At 38.9% G+C, this 9,149-nt stretch overlaps 2 protein-coding genes across 2 annotated transcripts; both read right to left on the reverse strand.

Annotated features, from left to right (window-relative positions):
- Nucleotides 1-1,468: 1,468 nt before the first annotated feature.
- LOC119189503 lies at nucleotides 1,469-4,933 on the reverse strand (the record flags this gene model as incomplete). Its single annotated transcript, XM_037439395.1, is given in 2 exon segments — nucleotides 1,469-1,699; nucleotides 4,040-4,933. Coding segments are annotated over 2 exon segments (1,065 nt in total), but the record flags the coding sequence as incomplete, so codon positions are not given.
- A 2,303-nt stretch (nucleotides 4,934-7,236) lies between these two features.
- Nucleotides 7,237-8,037, reverse strand: LOC119189477. The gene has a single exon (XM_037439271.1). The coding sequence runs from the start codon at nucleotides 8,035-8,037 to the stop codon at nucleotides 7,237-7,239; it is 801 nt and encodes a 266-aa protein (XP_037295168.1).
- Between the last annotated feature and the right edge of the window lie 1,112 nt (nucleotides 8,038-9,149).

The raw sequence follows: 9,149 nt of genomic DNA on the forward strand, positions 1-9,149 counted from the left end.
CTATTCGAAATTTACAATAGATACATATTAATACAGAAAGAGCATTGAACGTTATATTTATTCTGCAATGTTACCTTTAAGTAATTATGATGTTTTTTGAGTAATTACATACTAATTGAAAATGCCACTATACTTAATTGTTGATTCCGTGCTTCTCCTAAAGTTCACCTTATTTTAATGAATCATTGAATGATGATTTAAATTGCTCCAGGCCCAGTCATTTGTTCGGGGAACGCACTTCATGTTTTAATCTACCAATTTAATGTTTTTTCACGCGCTTACATATATTACAGCTAATGCATGCAATAGTGAACAACAGTATTTATTTACACAAGTTTATTTATGTATGAAAGGAGTTGAGTTTAATGTTGACACTATCTATCAGGGGTCGTTTTGATAACAGGGTGATAAAGATAAATAGTCTCAATACAGATGCCATTTTAAAACGAATACTTAAGTGATTCATAAAAATATTGTCATAGTCACTAATAATATAGAGTGCTTTTAATGGCATCCGAAGTAGAAATTAGTCAGGTCGGCACAATTGGTACCGCACTGTATGGTGGAGAGACAGTGGGACTTCGGTAATGAAATTAGACCCAGGTACAAATAAGCAAACATATAACTTCTAATATATTTAACAAGATACGTAAATACTTTATTTTAGGTTATAGTTTGCATGCGTTATATCTTAATTAAGGTTTAATTTAGATTCACTTTGTAAGGCAGGTTATCAAACATCGCCCTGTGGAATGGGGGCGTTTGGAGAATTCCACCACGGTATCCCCTGCCTGTCGTAAGAGGCGACTAATAGGGGCCACGAAGGGGTCGTCGGCGGGCAGCGGGGGGCTGCGGTCGCAGACTAGACACTTCAACGTCAGAGGAAACCCGCAGCCGTCCCTAATGCGCCGAAAAGGGCCACTGCGGAGTTTTAGCTGGTAGGCCGTGCATAGGTTAAGTTGTATATAGGGTTAGGGACTCGGCCCGGCGGTCGCCCGAAGGTCACCATCAAATCTGGGCGGCTCAACGCCGGGCCGTAAGGCACGGTTACCCCAGCATAACCGCTCAGTCGCCCCCCACGAAGGCTGGGGCGTAGTAATAAGGCTCTTTATCCGCGAAACCAAAAAAAAAAGGTTCTCAAACATGTAAGACCGGTGAAACCAACATAACCATTCCACTCAACCTCCAAGTATGTCCACTGCCGAGGGGTACTCATCTCTGGTCGGTCGACGTTCTGTTGGACCTCACTCCACTCCCCATCAGGTGCAGGGGTCTCTTTGCCGTGTACGTATAAAATAAGTGAAATTTGGTATGTGGATAGTTTGGACCTGCAGAACGGACCGCCCACTGGAAAGCCTTCAGCGCCCACAAAGGGGCGTTATCGTCAACGTTGAGAAAAACTGCCTTAAATTCTATTCGTCTTTTTGATGAACAGTTATTCAACAGTATCTTATAAAACTCTACTTACAGTTTTGTATTCAATTTCAAAGTCCTCCCTCGAATAAATCTCATCAGGATTGAGGTCCAGTCTTTTCATGGCGAGACTGAGCTCCGTGTAGTAGTGGTCCAGCAGCTGGTCGTAGTACTGCGCGCGGAACTGCTCGTCGGTGCTCGAGAATATAAAGTACAACAGGTCGATGACCGGGGACCCTCCCCGGATGGTCTGGTAGTCAACAATCCTAACGTGCGTGCGGCCTCTCTGTAACCAATAACATTAAGTTTTTAAGATATCATGATTACCTATACATATTAAAAAACAAAGTCTCCGTTTTTGTTTGTCTGTATGTTATCGAATTTCTCAAAATCTACTGATCGGATTTTTATACAATTTGGTATAGAGATAGTTTAAGACCCTGACAAGGTCCATTCTTTCCCGGGAAAACATATAGCGGTACTTTTGTCTCGGAAAAGTCCTTCACGCGGGCGAAGCCGCGTGCAAAAGCTAGGTAATATTTAACATTGAGTCAGTTTAGAAGCATTTTTCTAAGTTTTACGGTACACCAGACGATGAATAGCTAACGCACACTGTTTTAAGGGTCTATTTCACGAGTTTTAAGTTAAATTTATTTGTCAGTTATCGTTAATAGCTAATGTAGATAGTTCTTATTTGATTACCACTTATTTGGGAGCAGACATTCTACAGTATGACTAGTCTATACCTACATATTATGGTACGTTAATTGCAGGTACTGACTCTTGCGCCAACTTGGCACGTACAATATCTACTATTATTGATTGTTTCCTTTTACCCAGGAGGCTGAACGGTGAACTCTATTGAGGATTATATCGTTTATATTGTGTTGCATTTATAAACATATGATCTTATTGTTATAAAATTACTCATTGAATATAAATGATCCCCTATGTAAGTTTTATGCGTGTATCACGTCCCATAATCCCTAACGTATGTAATTCCCCAAAGTGTCAGGCAAAGATATACCTGGTAAGCACAAATATGGTTTGGAGTCTCTCCCTAAGCAATTCTTGTGTGCTCGGTTTCCACACTCAATGTACACCCGTGCAGAGGGCGACATTGTCGTGGCATAGTTAAGTATGAATACCTCATGGTCGTCAATTCACATTGAGGTCTTTGACGGCTCGCGAATATTTCCCGGTCTTCTTCCCTCCCAACTTTTCTCAAGGTCCATGCAGTCGCTAAGCCGGGAGAACCCGGTGCCGAATGCGGGGTCCGATACAAAAAACAAAAATGCCGAGATTTTTTATGTCCCATGCGATAGGGGAAGAGCGAGAGCGTAGACATAAATAAGTTTTTCGGTATGGACTACATTTAAAATTATTATTTACGAATTAAGTAAATAGAACTAGATAGAGATATTTGGGAGGTCGTGAATGGGAATCTGGGGTGGGCTATGATTCTAGAATGGCATTGAAAGCATCTCCGTCTACTGATAAAGGTATCAGTAGAATCAGAAATTCTCCAATGTTTCGCTTTAGGTTTTCTAGATCAAAAGAATCTAGAGCATCACGTTCGCAGCGGTTCACCGCAAGTAAGATATGTAAAACGCACAAACACATGACTTCTCACAATAAATTATTTACACTAGTTTATCATGCTGTTACTACGTGCTTTGACAAATAAATTTAAATAGTACAGCACAGATGGTATAAGAATCTAGGCCAAAAACAATAGAGAGTATTCCACGTTGATGGTGGGTAAGAACCTTAGGTAAGAACTATACAAAAGTTTGCATTCAGCCCCGGACCTTGAATTTTTTGGAGGCGGGGCAAAATCTGGATAGTGCCGCCCCCGACCACCTATATTTTTACTTTTATCATGATCATCATCATCATTTCGCGCCCCGCGGGAAATAATTTGTATGTGTAATGTACTGGATGTCTCAGTAGTCAAAGTTGCCTTAATTATGAGTTGTGTATTCGTCTGCCAATTTTGAATCTGCCGCCCTCTAAATACGCCGCCCGGGGCACGGGCCCTTGCTTGCCCCCCCCCTAGATCCGGGGCTGTTTTCATTACGTCATTGATCTAATCCACGGAAAATCTATACTGCGGTAGCAGTTTCTTCTTAACGACGTCATTTAGTTCAAGCACAAGAAACGGCGAAATACTGGTTACAAATATTTATTAAAAATGTACTCTAAATATATTACGTCTCCGTTATGTCTTTGTAATCTCATTTCTTTATTATATTCTGTCAAGTATTGAGTCAATAGCCGGTTAAAAATATTGAAAAGTTTTATCAATGTGAAGGCCAATCCGCTTCGACGAGATAAAGGTGCGCGTGCTGTTATTATAGTTGACCGATACTATAAGGTCAAAGACAATTGTCATGACTTCGTAATCGCCTACATGGAAGCCAATGAACCGCGGAACATACGGTGGCCGAAATTGCCACAAAGTCTAATCGGCCTTGTACTAAAAACCTAAACTAATATCAGGCCACTTATCCACTATTGCGTAGCTTAGATCGAAAATAATTTATATTCGCGATAATTTCAATAAATCAGCTACCCTTCTTAATGCTTTTCTTCAAAATAAAATTAGTATCTAAATGCAACTCACTTCGTCTATTTTCTCCATCAAATTGCTGACCCTGAAATCATTGTGTGTAAGTACGGGGCGGTGGAGAGGTTTGTTGTACATCTCAAACATATCCAAGCTAAAGTTAACCAGGAATTTCTTCATCACTTCCTTATGGTCTATCGATGCCGCCGCGATCGCCTTGTCTGCTATGCTCTTAGACAGAACTTTCATTTTATCATCTTTGGTGGTAAATATAGCTTTCAATGGCTTACACGACTCTTCAAATTTTTTCGGATCCTCCGCACTATAAGCGAATCCTAAGGCGTGAAACTTCGCCAGTTCTGTGACAGCAGAGGCAGCAAACTCCCAGTTCAGCCCCTTCAGCCTATCACTTATTCGGAACCCTCTGGCGGTTAAATCTTCGATAACAATAACCTCTTCATATTTCGTTTCATTACAGCCATAAAACTCTGGTATTTCAAATCGGTGTTCATCGGGAATGTTGTGTTTATCTTCTAGGTCGCGGTATATCTTTTTAATTTTAGTGTAAAAATATTGCTCTGACTTAAATAGACTGTCTAGGCCTTGCGTACGAATTTTTTCACCAAAAACAGCGACTTTGGCGAATAAATTGAGGTCAGGTTTGTCTTTGCCGCTAATGGTAACACCGAATAGTTGCGAGGTATAGTTAGCACCAGAGGTGACGATTGGATTTAATTTCGCGATCGGCTCGTCGTATTTCCTTTCGGTGATGATCTTGTTTACGAGCTCGGTGAGCACTCGCTCCGCGTGCGCCATGGTCTTTGCCGCGCGTCGCACTGGCGCTGGATCGTGCCGCTTGGGGTGTGTGATGTGTGCAATTTGTTCGAACATCGCGAATGTGTACTCGAGTTATGACTATAGTCACATTCAATCTTTGTCTTGAATGAATTTGTGTTACGTAGTCAACTATAATTTGTGTCATATGCAATCAAAAATAAATTGTTCCTGCTTTAATTGACACTTTAGCAAAATCATTTGTAGCGATAATTATGTCTGCGTTAATTGACCTTTTTATAAACTTTATCGCTTGGGTGTATGGTCTGAGTGCCTCGTCGGGGCAGAGAAATAATGCCAAAACACTGAGCTCCAAATATAATTAACTTTTAATATATCGAACATTACAACATTACTAGCATAAAAAAACAGTAACAGCGTTTCCACCCCGGGAGAAAGTTACTAGACTGGTAGATGTACCCTGAACAGGTACTTACGTTCGATTTTAGAAGACGTTACATTCCTGGGTTCAGTTTAAGACTAGACATCATTTTTATAATTATTTTCCCAGGTTTGGTAGTTGCGTCACATGCATCGTGCTAAACTTGTTTTCATTACACAGCCAACCTAAGTACTTATAGGTACTAATTGCAGCTCTACTTTCCCCTTGGGGATGCAAATGGTATAGAGAATGTATTTTGTAAAATAAAATGGGCGGTGCATGCTTGTGATCGCCGATGAGCGTAATGATATAAATTTTAATAATATACGTGTTACATATTATAGGAACGATGAGTCGGCCTCTTTATCTAGAGTTAGCGTTTAAAAGCAGGTACTGGGTTAGACTCCCAAGTCGGAACAAATGAATGACTTTTTGTTTCACCTTTTACCCGAGTATATATTCTAATCCTGGTTGAACTAAGTCAAATAGTTTCGGCCATTATTGCGCTAGAAAAAGTGTGGGTCGGAAAAAAAAAATCATGACTTCCGCATAATATGAAAGCTTATCCTGGATCGCCACACACTCACGCGGGCTATGCAGGATTTACACTTTGTGTGCAGTGGTTTCTATCCAGACGGATACAAATATTCTATCATCAATTAAATTAGATTAGAGAGGTTTGGAGAGTATTTTGTTTTTTGATTTCGCAGAGAAAGTGCCTTATTACTACCGCCCAGCCGACTGAGCGGTTATGTTGTGTGTTTACGACCCAGCTTTGAGCTGCCCGGAAGATATGGAAATAGGGGAAGATAATCAATTAACTATATGTGCCTTCTTATAGGTATAGGAAACAAAATTACGTAGTCTCATTAAATTCAAGGTAAATTGTACAGTTCGTACTCTGTAGGCACTATCTATAAACTGCTTTTAATAAGGTGTCCGTTATCTGGTAGAAATTGTTTTCAAACTGACGGTTAAATAGAAGTTAGCGGGATCTATAAACTTTATGTATTATTATTCTACGGGAACTATCGTAAAATATGGGGAAATATCGTAATAGAATATTTTTTGTTCATTACTTACTAATATTTCCGTCATATTAATTCTAATACATGAAAACTGTTCAATTAAACAGGTTTAGGTTAGCCTTTAAATTTTAATAGAAGGGGTGAATGTAAAGAAATCGGAAAGATAATATGTCTCACGTGATATCATCGGTAATTTCGATGCGTGTGATTGAAAGAGATGAAGCGATACCTCCACTACGTGCCCATTCCTGCAGATTACAATAATTTAAATATTAATTAAATTATTGTAATCTGCCGTTCTGACTATGGTGAATTGACGGCTAGGCGAACGTATAGAATCCCACTAACGATTACCAAGTCTCAGTTAGCTAGACGCTGTCCGAGTTTCTCACTGCCTTATATCTACAATAAAATTATTAGAAACTGTGATATAAAAGGCAAAAGTAACTTTGCTTGCAAAAAAATTGTAAAAAAATGGTTACTTCAACTGTCATATGTTGAAAAGCTGCTAGAGTAAGACCGAGCTCACTCTGGACACACACACTCTCTCTCACACACACACACACACACATGCTCACATAATTTCTCTCACGCCAACCATTCTCTCATCACTAAGTAATAACTAACTAGCCTTAAAGTAATAAATTTATGAATACTACTACCACAAAACTATGTTGCACTTCATCTTAGTATTAATTTTCTTTTGTTTTTGTAAATATTGCCCTGTTACTCCGTACCCATGAAACCCAAAATACAGGTCTCACCACCTAGTTTGGGTCTCGCTGTAATTCATTTCTAGTACTACTAAGGTAATTGTAATATTGTATAAGATGAACTTATTGTAAAAACTGTTGTGTTTGGCAAATAAATAAATAAATAAAAAAAATAAATAAAAAAAATTATTGCCGCAAGTACTTATTATCGTTGGTAAAATTACTAATTACCGTTGGTAAAATTACTAATTACTTTTGGTACAACTACTAATTACTGTTGGTAAAATTACTAGGATCTTAGGAAACATTAAGGGCGATTTTTTTTACCGCGTACAAAGAGCGTGTACTCACCGCGTCCTTCCTGTGCAAGTGGTTGCTAATCCTGTTGTCACCGTGTGCAAGCACGTTCAGTTTCAACGGTTTATACATCTCGTTATAATCCACTGTAATGGAAGATTCGAGAAACCTTTTCAATCTATCTTTATATTCTTCCTTAACAACTTTAATTGCATTTTTAATTGAATCTTGCAGTAAATCCACTGGTACCAACTGAATATTGTAACGATCTACAATTTTGTTAAATTCTTCCTTGTGTTCTTTTTCAAATGCAACGGACAGAGCGTGGAACCTAGCGATTTGTTCCACCACTCTAGCGGCATAGTTCCAATAAACAGACTTCATCCTGTCGTACACTGTGAACCCTTGTGCCAACAAGTCCTCCAACACGATTACTTCTTCATACATTTTGTCGCTGCATCCGTAACATTTCGGCGCTACGAACCGTTTGTCTTGCGGCACATTGTACTTTTCTTGCAGACTTTCGTAAATATTATACAGTTTCGTATAAAAAAAGTTTTCCACGTCAAATATTAGCAACTGTGTTTCAACTTGCGCTCTCAGTTTTTCTCCGATGGCTCCCACTTTTGCGAATAGTTTCAGCTCTTTATATCCATTTCCGATCGTGGCCTGGAACAACTGCGAGGTGAAGTTAGCTCCGCCGCTGCTAACGGACTTTATATTAATTTGCGCATCGTTTATCTTTTGCTCTGCGGCTATTTTGTTGAGTACCTTATTGAGTACTTGCTCGTGATTTGACATGGTTCGTGTTTCGGCTGGACTCATGTTCGTTATAACGTATCACTGCCAAATATGTTCAACGTACTGTACACGTCGATTTATAAACAAAAAGCTACATCTAATCTGACCAATCTTAAGATAATATTTATTAATTGTATTGGTATGTTATTCTATTATTGGTCCGTAAGGTAATCTGGTTACATATCATGACCGAGTAATAAATGCAAGTCATGCGAATCATTATTATAGTAAGAATGCTGTGTTAATCATCAAATGTCCTTATTCTACACAATTACTATAGAATTTATAAAAATGTAACAAAATCTTTTATTCAATAGTAACTTTTGCTCGTGGCTCCACCTGCGTGTAAACGTTTTTCCGGCATAAAAGTCTCCCTTTATATTTTATTGAGATGAAATGGAGCCTATATTTTTAGGCTACACTTTTTGTAATACATCGATATAAACTGCATTCAATTTCAAGTAATAATTTATGCGTTATGCATACAAACATACTGGCAAAAATCCTGACAACTGTTGTTTTATTTCTGCTGCTCTAATAAAGGCTACCCATATGAATTTTTGTGTTAAATCTATAACGTACAGACATCCGCCTATTACAATTTTATTATTTGCATCGATTGTACGTATATTTTGTATTTTAATTACGTACATCTGTACTGGTTGTAGGGCTCTCATATGTGAGAGTCCGCCTAAGTAAGTACCACCGCAATGTGTATTTCTGCCGCCAAATAACGTGTAGTAACTGTTGTGTTCCGGTTTGAAGGACATTGTAGCCAGTGTATCTGTTGGACATAATGAAACTTAACATCTCATGTCTCAAGATGGCGAGCGCAGTGGAGTACCAAACAATACCATGTAATTCGAGGTGTTGAATAGTGTTTCTACTGTTTATGGGCGGTCGTATCGCTTCCCATCAGGAGAACGGCAAGCTCTTCTCGTCATTCAAAGCAATAATAAAAAATATCTTAACTTTTACTAAAATGATAATGCCTCTAGCACAAGGTGCATGTTTATTATCTTACGCGTCCCCAACAGGTTACGACCGAAAGCGCAACTCAAATTCTAGGAATCGGTCTAGTATATCGTATTCACAGTAATTCATTGCTTCAT

The sequence above is a fragment of the Manduca sexta genome, chromosome 16 (assembly GCF_014839805.1).
Source record: "Manduca sexta isolate Smith_Timp_Sample1 chromosome 16, JHU_Msex_v1.0, whole genome shotgun sequence".
Lineage (NCBI taxonomy): Eukaryota > Metazoa > Arthropoda > Insecta > Lepidoptera > Sphingidae > Manduca > Manduca sexta.